The 27,918-nt window shown below is 44.2% G+C and overlaps 1 protein-coding gene across 2 annotated transcripts in view; it reads left to right on the top strand.

Moving 5' to 3' along the window:
- SNCB (synuclein beta) overlaps positions 1-18,002 on the top strand; it is a 28,689-nt gene extending 10,687 nt beyond the window's left edge. Inside the window, exons 3-6 of one of the 2 annotated variants that reach the window (XM_061617561.1) lie at positions 5,526-5,564; positions 6,151-6,269; positions 15,980-16,069; positions 16,893-18,002. In XM_061617561.1, the coding sequence (XP_061473545.1) occupies positions 5,526-5,564; positions 6,151-6,269; positions 15,980-16,069; positions 16,893-17,039 (395 nt within the window). In that variant the 3' untranslated portion in view covers positions 17,040-18,002. Of the gene's footprint in view, positions 1-5,525; positions 5,565-6,150; positions 6,270-15,979; positions 16,070-16,773 lie in introns of both variants that reach the window. The other variant, XM_061617562.1, reaches the window with a different exon arrangement.
- Positions 18,003-27,918: the final 9,916 nt, after the last annotated feature.

Raw genomic sequence — 27,918 nt, 5'->3', positions numbered from 1 at the left:
TTCAGCTGCCCCCCATCTGACGCAATTTTAGATGCACAGATGCATTTAACTTCAGATACAGTTTAGCCCTCAGTTTCTCCAGTCAGTCTTTCCAAGATCAAGGAGAATATGCTGGTTTTGATGTCTGATCCCTGCGATTCTGAACTATTGATCTCCAGGCAGATGTGCCTTAGAAAAAAATACTTGCTGAAATTGGCAAAACCCTGAGATGTAAATTTCTCCCAAGGGACAGATGCTCCAAAGGTGCATATTTTGGAATGGAAGTTGTTTACAAATGCTCAGGTCACCCTGTTCACCAGGCATCCTGAGAGGGCATGAAATCCTTGGCTGTCGCATGGCCTCTGTACAGTCAACATGATAATGCTCCTTACCAAGGTGGGATTTAACATCTTCAGGGCAATTGCTGGCAAGCTTCCAAGGGAGTAAAACAGCACTTGTGCCAGTTATACTACTGGAAGGAGGCATTGGTAGTAGACAGTGCCTCCAGCATGCTGGACCCCTCTCTTCCCAACTATCCAGCTCTGTCTGTGATCCTTCAGGTACATGCTATGCACATCTACCCCAGCATGTCTCTGTGGGACCTGTTATGGGAAATCAGATCATTTCAGATTACACTACCTAGGAAATGACTTACTGTGCCTGTGCTGACAGCAGCCTCCAACTGTCACACACCACACTTTATGATACTGTGAACTCTTCTTCCACAGCTGATTATAGGATTCCCTGCTGGCAGGGATGGGTGCTGTGGTGTTAGCTTCATTTCCAGGACCTGAAAGGCTATATTTTCCAGCAAATACGGGCTTGCAGCGGTAGGCACATATATTTGCTTCCAACAGGAGCAGTGAAGCTGGGTGAGGAGGAGGAGAAGGCAATCCAGTGGCCCCATATGTTTAAGTATGGATTCTACTATCACATACTTCAGGGAGATTCAGGAAACTCAGAGAGAAAAACTGGATGCAGCATAGGCATCAGTGGTTGGAAAGGATTGTTGGCCAGACAAATATGGCCAAGGGAAGCACTGGGGGAAATTATTAATGCCACCTTTTCCCTGAAGGAAGCACTGTGAAAAGCACAGTGTGCTGACCTAATATGTTTTGCTTACTTTAAAAGGTTTTATTGCATCATTCAGACACTAGTTCCTGCCTTCATCTACCTTCCCACTTGCCCACAGAGCTGCCTGAAGCAGATGGCTTCACCCTGCTGCATGGCAGGGCTAGCCCTAGGGGATCAGTGTTCTTTCAAATGGAAGCATCTTTGCATAGGCTCACCCTTGTGGCTGCACTGTGAGTGTGTGCACGTTGCTAATCCATAGTACAGCTAGAAGACAGATATGGAGTCCTTAGGATTTTGGCAGGCTCAACCACTCTCTTTGTATGTAAATTTATATTTTGTAGCCTTTCATCATAATATTGCAGCATAGAAACTGATTAACCAAAGCTTTAATTTTGATAGCGTCTCATGACTTGAAAACCTGGCAGAACCTTGTAATATCTGGGCTTTAATTTGGCCTTTGTTAACGATCTGACAGCTAGGAACCTCAGGCTTATCTCAGCATACATGTGATGTAAACCAAGCTCCACTTTACCCATACACATACACTCTGGGGGCTGTGCCCTACTTGCTTCACTGACCAACCCTCACCACTCACCAAATTCCCCCCACCCTTCACCAACCCATACTCCCCCTACGGTAACCCCTTTCACCTGTAACTGCTAAGGCCCCCTAAACCATCCCCCTGGGCTCTCTCACTTGTCCGCCCCTCAGTTGGTTCTCTTACTCGTCTGCCCCACAGCTGCTTCCCTCCCTTGTCCACCCCTTATGCGTCTGCCCCACAGCTGTTTTCTTCACTTGTCCAACCCATAAGGCACCTGGTTGCCTTGCTCCTGCACCAGCCATCTTTGTTTCCGTGATGCCCTTGCTTGTCGCCCTGCTCTGCACTGCCCCCATGTCACACTGGGTCATGTCATTGCACGGTGATGGTGTAACATCTTACATTTTTATTATAGAGGAAGATACACCTAGAGTGAAGAGAGGCAGCTAGTGACACTGAAGAGCTAGTACAGTTGTTTCATGCAACAAGCCTGTGGCATTCTTTACCATAATAACTCCGTGGAAAATCACTCACAAAAGATTTATATTACAGAAAGTAAAGGGATGCACTCTTTCTCACTCACATGGCATCAAGGAGCAATTTACAGGTAAAGGCTAATCCAGAAAAAAGCAGAATCTGTGCTTCTCTGTTAGTGGTATACTTAACACTAGCATCGATCTAGTGCCAGTAACTCAGTATCCTGTCTTGATGTATTGGAAAGAGGTGAAGCCTGATATCAAGGCAGAATAACCCTATTCCTGCCCAACGCTTTCAAAAATCAGGGAGGTTATACACTCCAGTACTATGGAGGGGGAATGCACAACCTTCCATTAATACAATTCCATTTTTAAAAGGTAGGGGAATATTGTTGTTGGGTTTTGTTGATATTTACTTTTATTTTAAATGGCTACTGAGGGACCCACACAGAAGGAGCCCAAGGTGGCAAGCAAACACTAAAAACACCTTAAAAACAGACTTTAAAAGATTTTAAAACAAAACATTTTTAAAAATTTTAAATTGCTATATTCAAATTCCAGGAAAAGGAGAAGAAAATGCATCTGCCTTACTGCCTTCTTACATACTTTGCTAGTACTTTTTGCAGTAATCTACATAATGTATATTTGACCTTTTATTTAACATGACATAAATACAAGTTTTAACAACGTACTCAGTATAAAATGAACATCCTTTATCTTGTAATGAAGCTATACAGAACTATAATAGTAACAATAAAAATAAACAGACACTTTAAATGTGCATTTATGTATTTTCTAGCAGACCTGCAACTTATAGCCCTTGTCGCCAGCTTGGGACAGCCCTGTGTGAAATATGAAATGGTCCTGAACCTGCTGGTCCAATTTCTTTTGTCTTCTTCCCAAACTTTTGTAGGCCTGTGCAACCTACATGCGTCTCGAGTTACATTAATTTCAACCTTTTCTCTCCTTACACAATATTTGTTCTTTTTCTGTCTTTTCATCTTCTCTTACCTGGTTTTCTTGAATCTTAAGCTCAAGTTTATACAGATTGGGGTTGGGGACTGTACTTCCTTATTGCCGTTTGTGTGTTGGAAAAGGATGATTTACATTCAACAGAAGTGCTTCCTTGAAGAAAGATACATCTGGGTTCCCTGCCACAAATGAGTAATATTTGTGCACTTATTGTGTATAAGCACACTTAAGTCCAGAGAGGCTCCAATTTTATGGAAGTCCTAGGAACAAGTAAGCCAGATTTATCCACTAGGCGGCCTTTTGCATCATGTCAGAAGAGTTCAAGGCCAAGAAAGCTGGTATACAGGGTTCTTTGCATCAGGGGATAAGCAGCTCCACCTTTCAATATGTGTGGCAGAGTTGTACTAATGAGGATGTCTTTTGTCAGCTCCTGCTGATTCATTCTGCCTAGAACATTTCCTTGCTTCGAGCATCTTGCATGATGAGCGGACAGACACCTGCCACCAGCCATATTCTTTGAGATGTTGTGGAAGGAATACTCTCCAATCATTAGATTGTGCTCCAAAGGACAGAGTTTATTGGAAATACAAAAACCAGTGATCATTGGGAGAGGGGCCATCAAGACCTTCTCTGCCCAAAACATGCCAAGCAGAGCTTTATATATGGGTTACACGTCATACATATGTCATAGTCAAAAGCACACTTTACAACCACGTACAGCAATATCTTACACATTCTGGGTGGTCACTTTACACGTTTTCAGCCCTGCCCATCCATGTGCCAGTAAGGAGAGCACCAGTCTAAAAGCTGTTCTCCACGGACAGCTGTTCACTTGTTTACCTTAAACTGGCTTTCCTGATGTGAAATCTTTCTGCTAACTTCCCATTTCCTGCCTTTCAAGGCATTTCCAGAGTACTTTCGCTTTCAGGCACAGCTAAGCAGCATCTAATGTTGCAGCCTTCCGATTTATAATCAGAAGCACAAGCAGAGACTTTTTGCTGGGCCTGATAGGCCTTCTTAACTTGATGAGTTTTTAAATCATTCCACAATGTCCACCCCTATTTTATTTGGATTCTTTCTTGGTGCCTCTGACCTACCCTCAGGGTCAGCTGTGATATCAGAACTTTGTACTTGACATGAATAGCAACTTAAAACCCAGCATGGCCAGTTGTAGCTTGTTGCCTGGAGCACTGTGAGTGATGTGGAGCCATACTTCTTTGCATGTCAGTGGCTAATCATTAGTGCCTTGTTTTGTTTAAATGCTTCATCTTCTTTTATTTACTACTATACCATGTTTATGTGGTGCCAGGTTGTGCTAAACAGTTTTTTTAGCTCAAGAAGTTTAGAACTGGGGACCTTTTCCTTCCCACATCTGCTACCTACTGCTCTCCCACACTGCTCTAGAGTAGATTCCTCAGCCCTGTCTCCCTTCTTAAGATACCATCTCTTGGCTAGCTCGCAAGACTGCCCAACCTGAGGGCCAAGCCTTAAGAGCTTCAGTCTAAAACATGGGGAAGCTGCAGCCCTCCAGATGCTGCTAGACTACAACTCTCATCATGCCTGACCACTGGCCAAGCTAGCTGAGGCTGACAGGAGTTGGAGTCCAGCAACAACTGGAGGGCACAATGTTCTCTACTTGGGTTTAAGCAAGCTTGCATGCCGCCCCCTTTGACAGGGAGATGTCCCCTCTAGCTAGAATTGGAGAGCATCTCTATGCTTGTTTACCATTATGTAACTTCCTATAGGGTGGGGTTATTTACCTTCTCTTCCTCCTCCTTTGTTATTGATCCTTTTGCATATTCTACTACTACTCTAACATACCACCATAACACCACTGGGGGGGGGGGGCGGGGAACAGATGGAGAAAAGAGCAGTGTAGAGTTATAATGCACATCAGAGGTGTCTGAGTGAATGAAACCAAATATGTGCACCTGGTGAGATGAAACCTACAGGGATGCAGAACCTGTGGCTCTCCAGCTGTTGTTGGGCTTCAACATCAACTCCAGCTAGCATGACAAATGGTCAGGGATGATGGGAGTTGTGCCAACATTTGAAGGCTGCAGGTACCCCATTCCTGCCACAGAACAGGCAGGTTGGTTAGAAGCAGATGTTTCTTAGGCTTAGGCACATGGTCTGAAATGCTGCCCCGTTCCTCCCTAAAAGTGCCCTCTCCCTGAAGGGTTGATCTCCTGAATTTCCTCCCACATTCTTAAGAAGGCAACTTGAATAGGATTGACTACTGCAAATAGGACAGACGAAAGAAGAATACAAGGAAGTGCTCCTTCTCCCATAATTTGTATCCTAAAGGAGGATTATCTCCCTGAGAAGAGTCTGCAGCTGAGACAGTGAGGAAATGTGGACTGGGACTGAGGGGCATTGGCTGTTGCTACTGCTTATCCTGTGTGACTATTGGACTGCACATTTTCTCAACTTAAAGGGGTCATCTCAGGCACTTTTTAACTATGCATCCTTTCTCTTTCTTTTAGGCAGCAAAACTCGGGAAGGTGTTGCAGGTGTGGCATCAGGTACTGGCTGGTTGTGCCCTCCTTTCCCATGGACTGACTTTACCTGGTCACTGAGTGGGTGGCTGTGCTAAAGAGATCATAGACTAATAGGACAGTGATGTCATTAAAACTTCTTATGTAACTGGACCCAGGACAGAGCCTGCCAGCTGCTTCTCATGCGCCTGCAGAGCCAGCTGTAGGGACTGGCTAAGATATGTGACTCCAGTTTTCAGGAGAGGTGGCCATTGGAACCTGGAAAATTGGTGAACTTGAGCTGGCAAAGTAATGAGGCAGGAAAAGGAATGAGCTTACTTACATTGGTGAGGAATTGACAGTGATGCAGTATGGTGCCCCAATGAGGGAAGTGGGTCCTCTAGAAGGATGATTGTGTCCCCTGGAACACACAAGTAGGTATCAGAGGAGGTAGATACAGTTCTTCTGTCTGCTATAGTAGCCTTCAGGCATCAGAGCTCTGCTGGATCACTTTTCAGATAAGATCCTTTTGCCCCTCATCCAGGCTGTGAAAGGTCATATACTGTGAATTTAGAATAAGGAGCTAATTGCATGACCCCATAAGATGTTGGTCACTCTCTTCTGGCTTTCATAGTTGCTGAGAAGACGAAGGAGCAGGCATCCCAGCTGGGTGGAGCTGTCTTCTCGGGGGCTGGCAATATTGCAGCTGCCACAGGCCTAGTCAAGAAGGAAGAATTCCCCACTGACCTGAAGGTGAGCATCCCACATTCTTCAGGTGACCCTGAGAGCTATTTGGAAAAGGTCTGTAGCGAGTGGTAATACAAATCTGCCAGAGAAAGACAGATGATCCTTAGAGTCTACTCAGAATATTAGTAGATATGGCTGGCATTTGAGATTGGTGCAAGATCCCACTTGCCTGGCTCCATCCCACAAAACAGAATCTTGACCAGGGTATTGGGTTTTGCTGAATCTGCTCTAAGCAGAACACCAGGCTGACAGAGTGATCAGCAGAAAATGGAATGGCAATAAGCTTGAACAGTGACATGAAAATGTCCAGGATACCAGGCATCCTGACATCTCTCAGATTCAGAGTTCAGAAAAATGTGTGCAGGTGCAGGCATGCATGTATATAAAAACAAATGCTCATGTATGAGGATATGTATACTGTGTGCCATATAAATAAAATGTGATGAATGCCCACCTGGGCACAGTGCAAGCATGCATATACATCTCCAGGCCAAGAACAATGGTGCATATTCCAAAGATGTATACATCTATGCGTCATGCATTAGTGTGTATTGAGCTGCTTCATTTTTGTGTATTAATGTGTACGTTTGTGCTGGCATGTGCGCAGAAGCGTGCCTACATGCAAGTTTGAGAATGAGCGTGTTTCTCACAGTAGATGGGTGGGTAGACAGCATGCATTAAAATGGTCTGGCAGCTGCAAGGCTGGTCAGTCTGAGGAAGGGCCCTTGAATCTTGCAGCCAAGCTGCCACAGTAAGCTGAGCTGTTTGCTTCAAGCTTAGCTTAAAATAGCAACATCTGAAGAAGAAATGAGGCCAGCGCGGCCAGGCAGGAGCAGGCACTCTCTTCTACTCAGCATGGGGGAAGGGAGGTGTGCAGCGTCCCCCACCTTCTTCCCTCCCTTTTGAACAGCTCCTGTTCTGTGATGGGGAGGGGACTGGTTCTACAGGGCCAACCATAGCTCACCCCTTCCTCAAACTGAAGAAGAGCCGAGGGTTATAGATCTACCAGTCTCGGGAAACCTCTGTAATTGAACTGGGGACGGGGAAATAAAATAATTGGGCATATATTAAGACTTCACCTTAGCATGTAAACTTGGAACCCAGGCCACAGGACCTGCCATTTTCAGTCAGCCCTATTACTTGAAGAACACTACTTTGCATGGAACAGAAATGGAAATTCTGTACTTACTAGTGAATGTTTATTCTTCTCGAGGGTGGTGATTGGCCCCTCCTCTGAGGTTGGGAAGGCAGTCTCCAGTTTTAGAGGAAGGGTCTTTCCCCTCAACCCACAGACACTTCAGTCCAAGGTAGGTGCAGAGCAACTCTAAATTAGAACAAACAAGCCCATAGAGGCAGCCTCAGATTGACCTTGAGCGTCTGAAGTGTAACATACAAATACATTTGTTTACAAAAATAGGTAGTGATAAAACAGCTTTCCCCTGAAGAGTGGAGGGAACCTCCAGATCATTCCCTAGGACAGGAATGGGCAACCTGTGACCCTCCAGACATTGTGGACTCCAACTCCTGTTATCCCTGACCATTGGCCAGGCTGGCTAGGGCTGATGGGAATTGTAGTCCAACAACATCTCAAAGGTCACAGGATCCCCATTCTTGCCCTAGAGAATAATATGTAACTTAGGAGAAAAAAAACAGAGGGAAAGAAAAGGAGTCCTCACAGCTGTGGATCACTCTGCCTACAAATAGAGGACTAAACAGAAATAACGTCCTTGCAGAGAGCCAGTTTTGAAGAGCGTGAGCCTGGCCACCCTCCTTCCCTCTAGCAGAATAGAAATTTATTGGTAAGCACAGAATTTGTTTCTTCCCTCAAGTGAAGCACAGCTAGTGTGTGGGTGTCAAAAAAGCACGCAGGAACTCTATGGCTAATAGCTCTGCAAGGCCAACTCCTTCCAGACAGGTGCAAAGCCCTCTGCTGAAAACATCTTCCAAGGACTCCTGTGGGTAAGGCAAATACGTTAATCTAATAGTGTTAGTTGAAGATATGCAAAAAGGACCAAGTGGCCACCCTGCCTATCTCCTCTAGGGGAGTCCTTTCCCAAAAGGCTGCAGTAGTGGCTGCCCCACCACCCTATATGAGTGTGCCATCGTACCCTCAGGAACTTAACTCAGTAACTACTAGAACTAATGGCCAATGCAATGTGTTCTCTCAGCCAACAAGTGAGAGGCCATGGAACCTTTCTAACCCAAGACTGACTTTGTGAAGGAGACAAAGAATGCACTGTGCTGGTAACGTGGTCTAGTCTAGCCTTTCCCAACCTTTGGGTCTCCAGATGTTTCTGGACTATAATTCTCATCATTTCTGACCACTGGCCATGCTGGATGGGATTGATGGGAGTTGTAGTCCAGAAACATCTGGGAACCCAAAGGTTGGAAAAGGCTGGTCTAGTCCTATCTATGTAGAATGCTGATTGCTCTGCATATTTCTAAGGAATGTTATTACCTCTCAAGCACTGTAGATGACCAGAGGCAAAAGGAAGGAATAGTCTCTTGGGCCCTGTCAAATGCTGTATTGACTTTCGGTCTGAAGGTGGGACCAGGCTGCCTGCAATATTTCCTTGTCCTCATGAAAAACACACAGCTCATTCTGTGACGAGTAGACGCGCAGCTTGGACACTCTCTTAGCTTAGGTCACTACTGCAAGAAAAAAGGCTTTCAGGGTCAAATTTTGAAGTGGTTCAAAGAGAGATCTGGTTAAGGCTTTCAAAACAACATCCAGTCTGTGTACCATGAGGGACACATAAGGATGGGATTCTAAGGAACCTTTTAACATGCGGGTGATATGGAAGAAGATGAATCGCTTACAATGCTTGAAACACTTAAAAGTTCTGAAACGTATGTCTAAAAAGCATTGCAGGCCCTTAGGCTGCCTTGTGGGAATTCCAAGATTTCCCTAAGCTCCTGCCATGATTGTATTTTTATTCATTTGGTGACATAGGTACAAAATAAATACAATGTTTTATTGGTAGGGAAGGACATGGATGCCATCATATTATTACCCCAGGTAATGAGCCTCAGTGAGTCAGCATGTTCCACTCAACATCACTTGGTTAATCTTATGAGTCCTGGATTTTGATGAAGAAAGGGGTCTTGATATAGGAGGCCCATGCTGACCAGTAGGACCCATGGATCATCTGATAACAACCTCATCAGGTCAGAGAACCACAGATGTCTTGGCTACTTTGGTGCTATTACATAATGAGAAGACATGATTCACTAGAAAAGACAATAATGCTGGAAAAAACAGAAGGGAGCAGAAGAAGAGGAAGACCAAACAAGAGATGGATTGATTCCATGAAGGAAGCCACAGACCCAAACTTAACAAGATCTGAACAGGGTGTTTCGTGACAGATGCTCTTGGAGGTCACTGATTTATAAGGTCGTCATAAGTCATAATTGACTTGAAGGCACATAACACACACAAAGTCACCACCACCCACTGTTCCAAATGTTCCAACCCTTAGAATAAGAAGTTGTAGGGAAAAGGCAGGCAGCAGATCTCTGGGCCAATCTGCTGATAGGGCATTCAGAGTCTCAGCTCTGCTAGAACCTTGTTGCAAACCTTAGTATCTAATTATTTGTCAGTGCTGCAAGAGGTCTGTGACAGGTTTCCCAAGTGTTAGGATTAGTTTGTGGAACACTAAGTGGCCTAAAGACCACTTTGTTGATCTAGGCTTTGACAGCTGACCCAATCCCCTTGGGCATGAAGAGTTCCTTTCAGGTGTTCCACCTTCATGGGCTGAAGATAATAATAATAATAATAATAATTTAATTTTTGTGTTGAAGATGTTTCTTCATCCAGGAGAACAGTGACATGACTTTCTTTGAAGAAATTCTCAATGTGCATCTCTGTTGGCATAGGCTTTGCTGCCATGTTGTCTGTCTTGACTAGCATATAATGTCACAGTAGGTGGGAGAAATGGAGTAGTGCTAGTCTGATAGCTCTGAGGCTATGAAATTGATGCTCAATCTATTCTCCTTTGGAGATTTCTGACCTTGAGCCCATGCACCTCTGAGTGAACCATTCAAATTGGCATTCTTTGTTAAGACAACTCTGATGGGCTCCTCAGTGGGAATGTTCTGGTTCAGATGCGTCAGTGATATATCACAGTGATCTGTATATCTTGAGTGGTACTGAGATATTTGGGTTGATGTTGCTGGTGGTTGGTAGCTGGTATCCTAGAAGGAACATCTGAAGGTGTCTGGAGTAAAATCTTGCCCAAGGAATGGAGTCCATGCAGGAGATAATCATTCCCAACAATCAGGAGAGAGGCTGTAATCAGTATCTGGGTCTTGGCCACAGCCTCTCTGCTTAGGATGCGTACAGTTATTAGATTATCTGAAGAGAGAAAACTCTACTACTATTTGAGAATCACTCCCAGAAAAAGCAGAGCCTGTGATGGAATCAGGGTGCTATTCTTTTTGTTGCTGAGAAAGCTGTGTTTCAGTATTTCTTTGGTCATGTCTTGATAGAACTGGCAGTGGGAAGATTTTTTAAATAAATTAGAAGATTGTCCCGACATGGTTAAATATTCCATCATTTTGGTTCTGAGGAGGACCACCAGAATCTTCAAAAATCCCTGCGAGTGGAGGAAAGGCCAAAGAGAAGGGCTCAGAACTGGAATAGTTCTACATACTGTAGCTGAAGCACAGGAATCTATGATGCCCTGGTCTGATTCAGTGGTGCAAATAATCCTCACTCATATCAATGGCTGTCAGAAGATCTCTCTGAGACATACTAGGTAGGAGTACAGGTCGCCATGTCGAACTTGACCTTTAGAAAGTGGTGCTTGATGCTTTTCAGGTCCACAATGGAGTGTCCTAGTTCCTCTTTGGGATGGTGAAAAAGACTAAAAATATCCCTCTGTCTACAAGCGGAACCAGTTTGATGGCTTGTATCTGAAGGACATATGTTGAATTGTTTGTGAGATCCTTTGATGTCAAGAGTTGTTGGAGACTGGAACCAGGAATGACCACTCCCTGGAGATACTGCAAAAACGGATGGCTTCTCTGCTGTCTCCAGAACCCAACAGTCAGGCATAGACACCTTCCAAATCTATGTGAAGATCAGGATCCAGCTTCTAACAGGTGACTCAACCCAGGCATAGTCAGGTTGTGCTGAGTTTTTTTGTTAGTACAGTGGGGGGTCAAAGCTGAGCTTGGTTTTAGGCTTATATTGCTGCTGTCATTTCAGCTTGCAGTCCCTGAGGGGGCTGCTTAAGAAGAGAAAAATGTTTTGTAGGCACAAAACAGCTGAGGCTGTTTGTCTTCTTTCTTGTTTAGGTTGTGCATGGTTTGCTTCCCTTTCCCCTATTTTGCCTCCGTTTTCTCCCAAAAAGGGAACAGTGTGCAACCTTGCATTGGTAGCAATCTCAGGAAGGGGTCGGGATTGCAGTTCGAGATTGATAAGGAGATAGTCAGGAAATACCTAGTTAACCTAAATGAGTTCAAATCTCCAGGGCCTGATGAACTGCATCCCAGAGTATTGAAGGAACTAGCGGATGTACTCTCGGAACCTCTTGCCATCATCTTTGAGAAATCCTGGAGAACGGGAGAGGTGCCGGAGGATTGGAGATGGGCAAACGTTGTCCCGCTCTTTAAAAAGGGTAAAAATGAAGATCCGGGGAATTACAGGCCGGTCAGTCTGACTTCAGTACCGGGAAAGATATTAGAACGGATAATAAAAGAGTCCATTGGCAACTATCTAGATGACAATGCTGTGATTAGTAGGAGACAGCATGGGTTTGTCAAGAAAAAATCCTGTCAAACTAATCTCATCTCTTTTTTTGATCGGGTCACTAGCCTAGTAGATGGTGGAAATGCTGTAGATGTCATCTATCTAGATTTCAGCAAAGCATTTGACAAAGTCCCCCACAACCTTTTGATTAGCAAACTGGTCAAATGCGGACTAGATGGAAATACTGTCAGGTGGATTCACAACTGGTTGGAAAACTGTACTCAAAGAGTGGTCGTCGGTGGCTCTGCTTCGGACTGGAAGGAGGTTTCGAGTGGAGTGCCACAGGGTTCTGTCCTGGGGCAGATACTCTTCAACATTTTTATCAATGACTTAGATGACAGGGTGGAGGGAAGCCTTATGAAGTTTGCGGATGATATGAAACTGGGAGGGATAGCTAACACAATGGAAGACAGGAATAAAATCCAAAGGGACCTGGATAGACTAGAAAATTGGGCTGAAATTAATAAAATGACATTCAATAAAGTCAAATGCAAGATTCTGCATTTAGGCCACAAAAACAAAATGCACGGGTACAGGATGGGAAATACCCGGCTTAGCAGTAGTGCGTGTGAATTGTAGTGGATCGCAAGTTGAACATGACCCAGCAGTGTGATGCTGCGGCAAAAAAGGCAAACGCAGTTTTGGGCTGCATAAACAGAGCTATAGTTTCCAGGTCGAGGGAAGTAATAGTCCCACTATATTCTGCATTAGTTAGGCCTCATCTGGAATACTGCGTTCAGTTCTGGGCGCCTCATTTTAAGAAAGATATAGACAAGTTAGAGCGGGTTCAGAAGAGGGCGACAAGGATGATAGCCGGTGTGGAGAACAAGTCTTATGAGGAAATGTTGAAGGAACTTGGCATGTTCGGTCTGGTGAAGAGAAGGCTGAGGGGTGACATGATTGCACTCTTTAAGTACCTGAAGGGCTGTCACATAGAGGAGGGTACAGATTTGTTCTCTGCTGCCCCAGAGGGTAGGACTAGGTCTAATGGTTTTAAGTTGCAGGAGCGTAGATTCAGATTGGACATTAGAAGGAACTTCTTGACAGTAAGGGCAGTTCGGCAATGGAACCGACTGCCTAGGGAGGTGGTGGGATCCCCTTCGCTGGATGTTTTCAAGCAGAGGCTGGACAGCTATCTGCGGGAGATGCTCTAGCTGTGGATTTCCTGCTGTGAGCAGGGGGTTGGACTCGATGGCCTACAAGGCCCCTTCCAACTCTATGATTCTTGGCTTTCATCAGTACTGCTTCTAAAGATTTCCTGAATAAATGTCTGCTGTAGAAGGGGGCGCTGGCAGGTTTAGGTTGGCATTGATTCCCAGTAATGTAGCTAGGTTTCTCTTGGCTATCACACTAAGGCCATGGTCCTAGCTTCAAGTTGGAGGATGCCCAGAGAAGCGCCTGCCAGGAAAGCAACAGTGAGCGATACTTTGCAGAGGTGTCCCTGTCCAAGGAATTGTTCTCTAGGACCTCATTCAAGTATGTGAAAGCTGCTTAAGCCATCCTGCAAGCTTTAGTGGAGGTCCTGAATGTCAGGGATGTTGGTTCAAATCCTCTGCATAGGATAGCTTTGGCTCATCTGTAATATTGGTCTGTGGGTAGCTCATAGACTGAATAGAGGAGTGCCTTTGCCATAAGGACTGTGAGGCACTCACCTTGGAGGTGGCCAAGTCATGCATAACATCAGAAAGACTATCAGAGAAGCGATGGTGCAATTTGGGTTTGAAAGGCTTGTCCCATTCCCTGCAAATTATGACAGTAAACATGAGGGGAAGGAGCCAGTGGGAAAGCTGAGGTGATACCTGGGGAACCCTTTTCAGTCTGAGGGCTCCAGTCCCTTTTGGTGGTCACATGCCAGTGGTGTCTGGGTCCAGAGGCAAAAGTGAGTGGAACAACGTATATAAATTTTACCTTCTCTCCGTCCTCCAACCAGACAAGCAGAAGGCATTATAAGAGTTCAAGCACACCTTCCAGCCAGGCAACATGCAAGGAGGGTGCTAAGCAGGACCTGTGAAGAGTGTAGCCTGGGGAAAGGCAGAGTGGCTGGGGAGGGTGTGTGGCCTGGGAAGAGTCCCAAGGGCCAGATAAAGAGGTCTGGAGGGCTGCATTTGGCCCCCAGACCTGCTGTTTCCCACCCATGGTTTAGTTTTAACCATGGATTAGCCACCTCCAGATGGAGGTGCCCGGTCTCCATAGGTTATTTCTGGAGTTTTGGAAACAGTTGCATGGAAGGAGGATGTCCTGGGCCAGCCTTTCCTTGGCTCTGTCATTCTTGGGAGAGTTTGCCATCCTTCCTTTCAGAGGCCTCTGAATCTACCTGGGAAAAGGATTCCCTACCAAGGGGCTAAGGGAAATTTCTGAGGGAGGATAGGGATCTTCTAAAAACCTAGACTCCCCATCCCTGGTGATTCCAAATAGAGACCTTGGTCAGGAGTTGTACAATTTTTATAGGTTTGTTTTTTAGTTTAGTTTGTTTAGTTTAAGCTGTTAAATGAGGTTAGTTTATTGGTATTGTTTTATACAATGTTGTATGGATTGATTTTTGTATTTACTTATTGATATGATTAATTCTAATTGCTTCCAATAGATTTTTTGAATTGTTTTATGTATTCTTCACTTGATATGTTGTGAGCCACTTTGGGCACAGTTTTGTGGAAAAGTGGCATACAAAAAATTAAAAGATGATGATGATGATGAGAGCAGTAGCATCTCCTGGACCTACAGTGTCCCTTATGCTGGGGAGACAGGAGTGAGATTTGTTGCAACTCCTGTGGCTGTGACAATCTCTGCAGCAGCTATGTGTGGGATATCTATCTCTAACCCTGCAAGGGACTTATCATTTAAAGGCCTGCTCTTTGCTCTGGGAATATTAGGGCATGCTTGGAAGAGGCTTGAATCCATCTTTCAAAGTGAGTGTGGGTACCGGCCCCCTTCACTACAGGGGGTAGGGCAACATTTTGATTCTTGATGCCCTCTGGTCTTCCCTAGAGAGGAAGATGGTGATTGCCTTAGTGCTCTCCCACCTTGTGCCATAGGGACTACACTTATGATTTCTTATGCTGAAGAGTTCCTCCATGGGTGTCCCTGGAACCAAGACTTATACAGCATTTTGATGTAAAGCCTAGAAGAAGCGAGCATAGGCCTTTGCTCATCATTGTATTTAGTACGTTAGCAGGGTGGCATCTATCTGGAAGGGGTCCAGACTGCAAACTCCCACTGACTGCAGCCATGCAGAAAAGAGACGACCTGTGCTGCAAGGGGGCAAACGGGTTTCCCTGCCAGATCAGCCTAGCTGTGTGCCAGACCACGACAGAGGAGGTTCCTCTCTCTCTCTGTTCCACTTGCCCAACACTTTGCCCTGAGTTTTGTTTTGCTGCTGGGCTCTCATGAAATGCTGGAGTCTAGCTGGAGTCTGCTTGTGACAAATGTAGGGGAGGAAAGGCCCTTCCTCCAAAAATGAAAACTGGAGACTGCTTTCTGAGCTCCAGACTACATAGACACTAGATGTCCTCCTTCATGTGAGGGAAAGGCTCTGAAGATGCTATGTCCTCCTCCCCTTATGGCAAGGTTGGGGAACCAGTGGCCCTCCCAGATGTTACCGGACAACTGCTATCATTCTTGAGTATTGGCCATGCTGGCTGGGGCTGATGGGATGCCAATAACCTCCGGAGGGCCACAGGTTCCCCATCCTTGTCTTAAGTCAAGACTATAATTGCCCAACTTTCCCCATAATGCACTGGACCTATTTACCTCTGTCTTTTCTCTAGTGGCCAGAATGCTCAGTGCTATCAAATCCTTTGTCTTTTTTCTTATTAATATTTTCCAAAAAGTTACTGTAAAAGATGTATGTTTACATCTTACACAATGCTCCCTGGGCTCCACCTCCCACTAAGATGGGCTTTCAGAAGCGATACCTATTGGAAGGGCACTTTTAGCAATTAGTAATATGCACTTCTTTCTCCCACAGCCCGAGGAGGTTGGTCAGGAAGCAGTGGAGGAGCCACTGATAGAGCCGCTGTTGGAACCTGAGGGAGAGAACTATGAAGAGCCCCCGCAGGTGAGAACTGGGGCAATCTGAGAAGCAATTGGATGTGGAGGAATTCTGGAAAATAAATACCTCAGCCTTTCATCAGTCCCCTATGGAACAAATCATACATGTCCTGTCAAATACTGATCCAGGACAGGTGTGGTGCGTACTGAGAGTTCACATGCAAACAGTAGGTGAGGAAAAGGGAAGGATCATAGCTCAGTGGTAAAACACATGTCTTACATGCAAGTAGTCCCAGGTTGAATCTCTGACATCTCTAGGTAGGGTGAGAAAGACTCTTGTCTGAAACCCTGGAGAGTCAGCGTAGACAGTATTGAGATTAGATTGGCCACTGGGTCTTGTGCTCTGGAAAGCTTCATTGGGAATCTTTGGAAACAAGAAACTGACCATATGGCCATACAGGAGAGCAGACTAGCTGTACTCATAGGAACTTTTGTTGGGCTGATCTGTACTGATATATGTATTGAACAGCCTGGAGAAAAGGTCCTATGTGTGAGCTTGTTAGTACACAGTTCAGGGGCAACAGTCAAGTGTGGTAATTAATAAAATCAGTCCAGCCAAAGGAATAGGAGCTTAGCAAGAACAACTGATGAGAAAGCCTGGTATCTGTATCTCAGGTAAGCTTATCCATGTGGTGTCTACCTGTCCACCTCCAATGCTGGGTTGTTTTGGCCCACATCCTTGTTTCATTTCATGCAATTTATTCTTTCCAGGAGGAATATCAGGAATACGAGCCAGAAGCATAATGGCCATCCCTGTTCCTTACACTTCCACCAGCAGCACAATTACAATAACGACCCCTTCCTCACAACCCTTTTCCACCTCTCCAAAGGAAGGCCTTGATGCAGATGGTAACGGAGAGGAGCCCCTACACCCGCATCCTGTCAGGAGTTCTTCCTCGAGTTCTGCTCCAAGGGACCTCATCGGAATCTGTGTTTTGTGTATTGTGGTCTTTAGCGTTAAAAGAGAAGAATTCTGAAGACAAACCCTGGCTGCAGCGGTTTGTGTGTGCGCGCGTGTGCATTTGTAAGCCCAGCCTTACTGCCCTGTCTCCCTCCCAGCACAGTAAGGCCAGGTTTCCTTGTGTCTGTAAGAAGCATGTTGTATCTTCTCCATTTTTAAGCAAAGCATTCCATCACTTCGCTGAGACCCTGCTGTACATTTGCCTGCACGTGAATCATGCCAACTCCATCACCAGTGGTAGAACTTTTTTTTATATCTTAAAATAGATTGTTTACGCCTTTGTGATCTCTCCCTTTCCTGACCTTTCTTCGCCCCGGCCTTGTAACAGACTCCCTGATTTTGACAGTTCAGAAGTTGTGTCTGTGTTTCCCAAACAAATGGAGCACCCTCCCTTTCCTGCCCCCAGCGCTCTGTGTTGTGACTGTGGCATGGATATATACCTCCCACTGTCGCTGTGTGTGCAATCCTGGGGCAGCTGCCAGTGACACAGCTGCCCCTGTGTCCATGAATAAAGCCAGCTCTTGTCTGTACCTGCTTGACTGCTTCCACATTGTTCACAAGTCAAGAAGAAAGCAGTTGCCTTGCTTTGTTCTGTGAATAGGGTGGCTTTTATGGGCCCAGTGTCCTGTAGCTACTGATTTTTCAGAAGCCTAGACAGCACAGGAAATATTTCCTAGGAGCAGGAAATAGTATTGCTTCTAGCGAGGGAAAAAATAAAAACAAATACACCAGTGGAGGTTCCTCAGCCAGATAACCAGACTCAAAGGGCAACCAGGTTCCTTTTCAGTAGTTAAAAAGAAACAGGCATTTCAGCAGACGGACCCTTTAGTCACCCTTTTCTAACAAGCTAGGGATTTAGAAAGAGATCTGGTGTTGTAAAGCCTTTATACAAATCTACTATGTGGGTGCAGTTGGAAAACTATACAGTTCTGGTCACCACATTTCAAAAAGGACATTGTGGAGTGAGGAAATAGGTAGAAAAGAGCAACAAAAATAGTCAGGGGGCCAGATTATTACTATTATCTACTAGATTTATTAGTCAAAGGTCTCCAAGCAACCTGCAACATTGTTAAAAACCAAAATAAGTATATCGTACCATAAAACTAAATCATGAAACTACCACCCCCATATAGCCACAGACAGCTTTGGAAGCACACTAATACAAACAACATCATCTTGGCCTATCAAATGCCTGGGGAAAAAGGTAAGTCTTTCCCTGGTGCTGAAAAGTGAAGGTGCCAGGTGGACCTCATGAGAGAGCATATTCCACAGATGGGGAGCCACAACTGAAAAGGCCCTCTCCCTTGTCACCACTCTAAGCCTCCCTTAGAAGGAGAACCTGGAGAAGGGCCTTGGAAGATGATCCAAGTGTCCAGGTAGGTTCATATTGGGAAAGTTATTCCAAAAGATATTGGGGTCCTGAACAGTAAAGAACTTTATAGGTCAAAATCAGCAATGTGAAATTGGCACAAAAGCATACAGGCAACCACCATAATTAAAACAGAATTGGTGTTGTATGATCTGTTCTCGAACCTGTCAACAATCAGTCAGCCCCATTCTACACTCATTGAAGCTTCCAAACGATTTTCAAAGGCAGCCTCACGTAAAACACATTGCAATAATACAAGCTTGAGGTTACCACACCATAGATTACTGTAGCCAGGTTATCCCTGTCCAGATAGCAACCCTAAGCTGATAGAAGACACTCTGTGCCTCAAGTGACAGCATTGGATCCAGGAGAACCCCTAAACTACAATCTGCTCCTTCAGACCCCATCTAGAGCAGACCGCACACCACTTAGCTTGTCAGAGGAACCACCCACCAACAGCATATCAATCTTGTCTGGATTATGGTTCAGTTAACTGGTCCTCATCCAGCCCATTATTGCAACCAAGCACTAATTCAGCACATCCATTGCCTCACCTACAGAAGATGAAAAGGAGAACTAGAGCTGTGTGTCATCAGTATACCGATGACAACACACTCCAGAACCTCATATGACCCTACTCAGCAGTTTCATGTAGATGTTAACAACATGGAGAACAGACCTGACCCCATAGTGGAGAACCCTGAGAGCCAAGCAATACTGTCTAAGTAAGAACGAAACCACCACAATGCAGTGCCCCCAACACTTTCACTACAGAAGGACACCATGTTTTATGGTATTGAAAGCTGCTGAAAAATCAAGGAGGATTAAGAGTCACACTGCCCCGTCTCTCTCCTGACACAGATCATCGTACAGGGTGACCAAGGCAATTTCCATACCAAACCCAGGCCTGAATCCTGATTGAAATGGATCTAGAAAATCTGCCGCCTCAAAGAGCATCTAGATCTGGTTGGCAACCACCCTCTCAAGAACCTTGCCCAGAAAGGGGACATTTGACACTGGCCTAAAATTATTAGGATCTTCCGGGTCTAGGGAAGGCTTCTCCAGGAATGATCTTACTACCATCTCCTTTAGGCAGATTGGGACCACTCTTTCTTGGAGAGAAGCCCTGGCCTATCCAGCTGTCCCTTCCCTGCCAGATTTTATCAGCTTCTATGAAGGGCAAGGATCCAAGACAAAAAGGGTGCACAAACCTGTGTCCTCAGGCTACAGCAACTGAAACTCATGCAATGACCTTGGACAAGAAAGCGCTCAACACCTTACCCGGATCATCAGCATTAACAATAGAAACCAAATCCCAGCAGATGGAAGTGATTTTTTCCTCAAAATGCCTAGCAAATATGTCACAGCAGGCTTCAGATGGCTCTACCACCTCCTTAGGACCAGTAGGTAATAAGCCCCTAGCCACTCTAAACAGCTCTGTTCGATAGCAAGCTGAGGATGCAACGGAGGCAGAGAAGTAAGGTTTTCTCACTGCCTTCACTGCCACTGAATAGTCTCAGACATGAGCACATACCAGTGTTCAATTACATTCACTGGGAGTTTTTCTTCACCTTCACTTAAACCATCTCACTTCTGGCTTCACTACTCTTAAGCTCCAGGGTATACCATGGAGCTTCCTGAGCTGTGCCAGTTGGAAGAGGATGCTCAGGTGCATCGTGTCAATCACCTGGGACATCTTTGTATTCCACAGATCAACTAGGACTTCGACAGAAGAACCAGCCATGCCAACCAGAAAACTCCCCAGAGCCCTTTGAAAACCAAAAGGATCTATAGTCTCTGGGAGAGTACTATCTTAATAGGTCCCCCATCCTAAAGAGGGAAAAGGCCACTGTAAGTTTAAAACTCACCAGCAGGTGATCTTACCATGATGCAGGGACTGTTTTTATGCCCTCCACCTTCAGATCACCCTCTCCCTGCCCAACTGAGAAAACCAAATTCAGAATGTGCTTTGCTACATGTGTTGGCCTGATAACATGTTGGGATAGCCCCATGGTTGTCATCGAGTACTAAGCTGCCCCAGACAGAATGGACTCAGCATGCTGATATCTTCCAAGACTAACGGTCTTGGGGTCCTCAACACTACATCTGAGACCATGTCCATCATCTCAGATAGGGAGACTGTTGGATAGCAGGGTGGACAGTACACCAACAGAACCCCCAATCTGTCTACTGGCCTAACGCGAGGTACACACTCCAGATTAGTACTCAGATTAACAGGGAGCCTGGAGAACAAGATGATATTCCTGCAGACCACAGCTACCCCCCTCCCTAGCCCTCAGTCCTACCCTTGTGCTAAACGAAATACCTGGGTGGGCACAAGTGGGAGACACTAACCCCACCCGGCTCTCCCACCCAAGTCTCAGTTACACACACCAGGTCAGCATCCCCATCCTCGATTAAATCATGGATGGAGATTTTATTATGAAATGAACTGGCATTGACAAGCAGCACCCGATGACCTGAGGACAAGCTGGCACAGCCCCTACCATACCTTTGGCTGGCTCACCTCTCCTTTGCAGAAAAAGTACACTTCCATGGGGTATGGATTGTAGGCACTGTATTTACAGTGGCTCCATTCCTACCTACAGGGCTGCTACCACAGAGCAGCACTGGGGAAAATGCAAGTAAGTGGGGACATGATCAACATCAGTTTACGCAAAGTGTGGAAAAATGGATATAAGAGTCTCCCTGTCTGATAACATTAGAACCCAGGCTCACCCACTTAAACTGATTGGCAAAAGGTTTGGATGGGAAAAGGATGGGCTTCTTCACACAGCATACAGTTAATTTATGGAATATGCTACCATAAGTTGTGGTGGGTGCTAGCTAAGGTATCTTTAAAAGTGGATCGGATGAATTTATGGAGGATATGTCTATCAATGGCTACAAGTCATGATGGCTATATGCTACCTCCAGCACAGATGTGAAAGGAGAGTCCAGAGTTGTACGACGCACACAGTGGGAACATGGAATGTGAGAAGCAAGGAACGAGGGAAAGTTAGAAATTGTCAAGCAAGAAATGGAATGTATCAACATGACAATACTTGGCGTGAGTGAATTAAAATGGACGGGAAAGGGACATTTTCATTCAGGCAACTACAAAATATTTTATGCAGGAAATGAGAAATTAAGAAGAAATGGGGTTGCTTTAATAGTGAGAAATGATGTAGCAAGAGCAATTAGGAGCTACAACGCAAGGTCTGAGCGAGTTATATCAATGAGATTAAATGGGAAACCTATCAACATAACCATCATCCAAATCTATCCTCCAATGGCAAACACAGAAGAAGAGGAATTGCAGAGATTTTACACAGAAGTGCAGGAGAAAATTGATCACACACCAAAACAAGATGTGCTGATAATCATGGGGGACTGGAATGCGAAAGCAGGGAACCGAGAAGAACTAGGAATTGTGGAGAAATGGGGCTTAGGAGATAGAAATTAAGCAGGAGAAAGACTTGTTGAATTCTGTGAAGCCAATCATTTGCTTCTTGCAAAAACATTTTTGAGCAACCAAAAAGATGACTGTACACGTGGACATCACCAAATGGTCAATATAGGAATCAAATTGATAATATCATTGGTAGCAGAAGATGGAGAAGTTCCATACTTTCTGTGAAAATAAGACCAGGAGCAGACTGTGGAGATCATGAACTGGTCTTATCAAAAATCAGAGTAAAGCTAAAGACGAACAAAGCAATCATAATGCCAAAATACAATTTAAATAACATCCCAGAACAATATAAGATCAAATAAGGAACAGATTTGAGATTTTAAACTTAGTTGACAGAGAACCAGAGGAACTGTGGAGTTAAGACAGAGACATTATCAGGGAAAAAAGCAAAAAGACAATACCTCTAGTTAAAAAGAGAACGACCTCAATGGATGACTGAAGAAACTCTTAAAATGGTTCGAGAGAAGGAAAGCAAAAGCAAGAGGAGACAAACACATTCAGAACCCTAAATGCAACAATACAGCGACTAGTACATAGGGACACAGAGAACTATTACAATAGTTATTATATAGAAATAGAGGACAACAAAAAGGGTAGAACAAGAGCTCTATTCCAAAATATTAGAGAAATGAAAGGGAAATTTAAACCAAGAGTAAGGATGTTGAATAATCAACAGGGGAACACACTGACTGACCGAGATGAAATAAAAGGAAGATGGAAGCAATACACTGAAGAACTCTATAAAAAAGATGCCAGGATGACAGATTCATTCATGGAGGAACCATATGATGAAGAACCAGAAATTTTAGAAGGTGAGGTGAAAGCTGCTCTTAAAATACTTGGAAGAAACAAATCACCAGGAACAAATGGCAAATCAATAGAGTTGCTACAAGCTACGGAGACTGAATCTGTCCAAATTTTGACAAACATTTGTCAAGAAATATGGAAAACTAAAAAATGGCCCACAGACTGGAAGCATTCAATATATATCCCAATTCCAAAGAAAGGGGATCCCAGGGAATGCAATCATTATCAAACTATTGCCTTAATATCCCATGCAAGTAAAGTAATGCTCAAGATTCTACAACAAAGGCTCTTACCATATATGGAGCGAGAAATGCCAGACATCCAAGTTGGATTTAGAAAGGGAGGAGGCACCAGAGATCATATCGCAAACACACTATGGGATGTTTTAAAAGAAATGGGGACACCACAGCATCTGATTGTCCTGATGCGTAACCTATACTCTGGACAACAGGCTACTGTAAGGACAGAATATGAAGAAACCGATTGGTTCCCAATCAGAAAGGGTGTGAGACGGGTGTATTTTATCACCCTATTTGTTTAATCTGTACGCAGAACAGCGGGTTTGGACCAAGATGGAGGTGTGAAAATTGGAGGGAGAAATATCAATAATTTAAGATATGCAGACGATACCATACTACTAGCAGAAACCAGTAATGATTTGAAACGAATGCTGATGAAAGTTAGAGAGGAAAGCACAAAAGCAGGACTACAGCTGAATGTCAAAAAGACTAAAGTAATGACAGAAGATTTATGTAACTTTACAGTTGACAATGGGGACATTGAACTTGTCAAGGATTATCAATACCTCGGTACAGTCATTGACCAAAATGGAGACAATAGTCCAGAAATCAGAAGAAGGCTAAGAGAAAAATCAACTCATTTGAAATGTGGTGTTGGAGGCAAGCTTTGCGCATACCATGGACTGTGAAAACGACAAATAATTAGGTGTTAGAACAAATGAAACCAGAACTGTCACTAGAAGCTAAAATGATGAAATGGAGGTTATCATACTTTGGAAACATAATGGGAAGACATGATTCTCTAGAAAAGACAATAATGCTGGGAAAAACAGAAGGGAATGGAAAAAGAGGAAGGCCAAACAAGAGATGGATTGATTCCATAAAGGAAGCCACAGACCTGAAGTTACAAGTTCTGATTCATGACAGATGCTCTTGGAGGCCACTGACAGGGTCGCCATAAGTCGTAATCGACTTGAAGGTACGTAACAACAACGAGGATATGTCTATCAATGGCTACAATCATGATGGCTATATGCTACCTCCAGTCCTTTGAATTAGTCGTTGTTGGCGAACAATTAAAGGAGAAGGTTATTGCCCTCATGTCTTGCTTTTGGGTTCCCACAAGGTTGCTGCTTCGCCACTGTGAGAAACAGGATGCTGGACTAGATAAACCTCTGGTCTGATCCAGTAGGCAGCGCTGTCCCTAGGGTGGGGCAGCCTTCCCAGAACTGGTGCCATTACCTACAACCTACAACATTACCCTGCTGCCTGGCCAGCCCTGCCACCTCCTCTCAAGAGCAAGTTGGGCAGGGAAGGAGGAGGTGGGAGCAGAGGACCTCACCACCCCTAAAGCAGCAGCAAAAGCAAAAATGTAAGCCAGGGGAGAGGTTGCCACACCATCACCATACCATGAAGAGGGGCAGCAGCAGAGATAGGGGGAAATGAAGGCAAGGTATGTGGATGTGTGGGGACACAATGTGATTTACCCCAGGCCCCACACACCTCTTTAGCCATCCCTGACAAAACAGGAAAAGTAATTTCTTTTATTCATTCAGTATCTGTGTTGATAATAGCTACGTCTTCCACTTTACTAGTGATATGCTAACAATGGTCAATATATGTAGTAAGGGAAGAGGAGTGAAGAAAAAATAGTGCATTCCAAGAACTGAAAAAATTGGCCCCTACAGTGAAGGCCATTGATGTAGATCACAGGGTAGAGAAATTCCCCATATTGAAGGATGGTGACTCATGCTGCAAGTTGCTCTAATTTAAATGATAGAGTGGGAAAGCTTCTGTGCCGATGCCAATCCCTGTAACAAGCAAAATGTCTAGACTATCTCATAGTCAAGATAAAATGGAAACCGGAAGTTAGTACATCATATTGAAAATAAACATGCCAACAAAATGTAAAATCATTGCTATGGAGATAAAGCCTTTTATCCTGTTCCCCTGCCCTCCTTTCTCAGTCAATTTATGAGGTCAACTTTTTTTCTGAACCCTATATGCATTCAGAAAAAAACTTTAGACTTTAGAGAAAAACATCTACAGCACCAGAGGCGAGTATCTATAAAGATATTAACTGCACCATGTAATGAGGAAGAGCTTAAGCAGAGATGTTAGCCAGCCAGCAGGTCATGGCCTGGAAGAGGCTATATTTGTAAATTGTACCAAGATACATATATAGGTTAATACTGTATGCTGCTAACATGCCACTACGTATATGTCACATACATAGTGAAAATCCACAATTACTACTAGCTTCCATTGAATGCATAAACGTAAATACAAGTCTTGCTCCTTGTTCACCGAACAGCAGGCACAAAGAAGTGCGGAAGCACAGGGACATACAATGCACTACCCAGTTACACGCAGAACATCTCTAGGCCTATTAGGCACCAGTAGCTTTCCCTTCTCCACACATTCTACCAGGCATCTGTAGCATATGATGGGATATTGGGATGGGACATGGGTAGAAGGAAGTCCACTTGGAAGGTAGACTGTTTGAAAAGCAAATATTTCATCACAGGTAACGCCTGAGATCCATTCTGATCCAGCCAAAGGAGGGTTTACTTTTCCTTCAGCGTAAGGAAAGTTTAGATGCAAGTGCCATTAACTAATCTGACATCAACAACTACAGCGTGATCCATCAGACTCAAGGTGGCCTGAAACTTTGCTTCCATTAGCAGAAAAGTAATCCCTGTCGGAGAGCTACCCAAGCCAAGCTGTCCAGATTGCAAAGTAAGGTCATAGGCAGAGGAGTAAAGTCTGAAGTAATGAGGCTGGATAAATATACTGTGGGAAGAGAGCAGAGTTTACTAATTTTCTTTTCCTACTAAGCCTTTTGGCTAGAAAAAGCAGCACTGTATAGTCTCACTATGGCTTTGGGCAAAGTCCATATCCAAAACCAATTCTGGATTTTTAAGCCCAGGGTGAAAGCATTTGAAAAAGCCACAGAGAGGAAATGCATGCATACATACAGCAAGAGCTAGCCAATGCTCAGCATAGGAACCAGGTGAAAAACATGATTGTTTGAAAAATCCTTAATGGATTGATTCAGATTTCAAGCTATGAAGATTGAAGATTGCAAGTAATGGAAATATGTACATTCCGTGGAATATTATTCCAAGGACTCTTGTGACCATTACTCTTGAATCACCATACCATTGATGGTATTAATAAATATCTGTATTATTTATTGTAATTCATAAATATCACATCACTGTATTAATAAATATCACATCACCATGCATATATATCAATATCCAAAGTGATTAATACCACTACTTGGTTGCTGAGAATAATCTGAGGAAGTATTCTTCCTAAGCAAGATGGAGAGGCTCTGTTAAAGCTGTTCTTAGTCCAAAGCAGATTCCAATTCTGGCACATTAGCAAAGAACTATCAACCAGAGCAGAGCATTCCCAGCACACACACTAGCAACAGCAAGGCATTAAACAGTGCCTCTTCCTGCACTAAGACATTTACTATGCAGACTGCAATGTTGTTCTGGGATGATTTCTGCAGTGTGACTGAGCAGTAAAGTCCAGGGTGATAGCAAATGACACTTCTTCCCAATACTCCAAGTTATCAGTAGGGGCACATATCACCAGAAGTACTGGTTATTTTCAGTAATGTACTTACAGAATATCCTGGAAAATATCCTTCCTCCAGCTTTACCAAGGAAAACAGTAAAAAAGCACAAAGATTTTCAGCACACAGCAAAACCTGGAACAACTGTTACTAACTAAACAGGCCCCAAGCTGCTAAAACTTGACAAGGCTTGTGATCAGGCAGCCAAATCTGCTGGAGTTCAGAATAGTACAGAATGGTTCATCTCAGTAAGATCCAGAAGAATACCAAGATGTCTACTAGCCACCTAATCTTACATTCATGTTTAGAGATCACAGATGTATTAGAAAGGTATCAATAAAGAACTGAAGACAGACATACAGAAGTAAGGATTCATGCAACCATTTCTTCACAATTAAGTGACTTTTTGTAATCATCTCACAATGGAATTTTACGGGCATCCCTTTTTTCTAAATTATTCTATATATATATATATACCAGTCACAGTCCAGCCCAACCTAAGACAATCTGGAAAAAAACCCACGTCTACCCAACTCATGCTGGTCTAGTCATAACATACATGCTGAAACACTCCCAAGACCAGCTCTATGGTGAGACAACTGCCAAAACTTTTTTGTCATTGAATATGATATTGCAGATCATCTTCTCCAAGCAATGACACACTTGTTGTCAGTAAAGAGATTGCTAGTAGCAAACAGTTCTTCAACCAGTGACAGTGAAGATGGATAATTGCAGATGACAATGTGCAGAAAAACTATGTGCCATCTGAGAGAGAATGGGAGCTGTCCAACACAGTATAGCTAGAAGCAATATGGCCCGAATCATGTGTGACCTTTCTATCAGTCCAATTCCTATCAGTCACCATTTACAACTGGGAAGACCAGAAGTGCCCATCCAGCATGAGGCAAAGTGAGACTTGAACCTACATCCTTAAGGAATGGAAATTCCTTAACTACTTGGCATGTGAGTTATGTGTTAAAATTCCTGCCATTAAATTTGTCAGAATAGGTATACTGGAGCAACAAACTTTTAAAACAGGTTTTAAAAAGCCTCAGCTATTCTCATGAGACTAACACACCACTCACACAAAAAAGTCTTTAAAACCTAACCACCACATCTAGAGGCAGCAGGTCCGTTATGAAGCGGCTGTTTCTTTCTCTTGTCATCCTTCCTTGCTGCTGAATCAGTTACAGGATGCCATGTCTGCCTCTGGCTCCTGCTGTGTCCTAAGCTCACAGCAATATGAGAAGCAGCCTTCAGCCAACAGGCAGAGTTGCTCAGCAAACTAAATGGACAACACTGCAAAAAACATCAGCAGGCTGACTAGATGCCCATGTGATGTTGCTTCTACACCACCAACACTTCATTGGTACCTACTAACCCAACCCAGAATGCACACTGGCATCAAGTGAGATC

The sequence above is a fragment of the Rhineura floridana genome, chromosome 3, assembly GCF_030035675.1.
Source record: "Rhineura floridana isolate rRhiFlo1 chromosome 3, rRhiFlo1.hap2, whole genome shotgun sequence".
NCBI classification, from domain to species: Eukaryota; Metazoa; Chordata; class Lepidosauria; order Squamata; family Rhineuridae; genus Rhineura; species Rhineura floridana.
The sequence above is the reverse complement of the archived record's forward strand: the minus strand, read 5'-3'. Positions and strand labels throughout refer to the sequence as shown.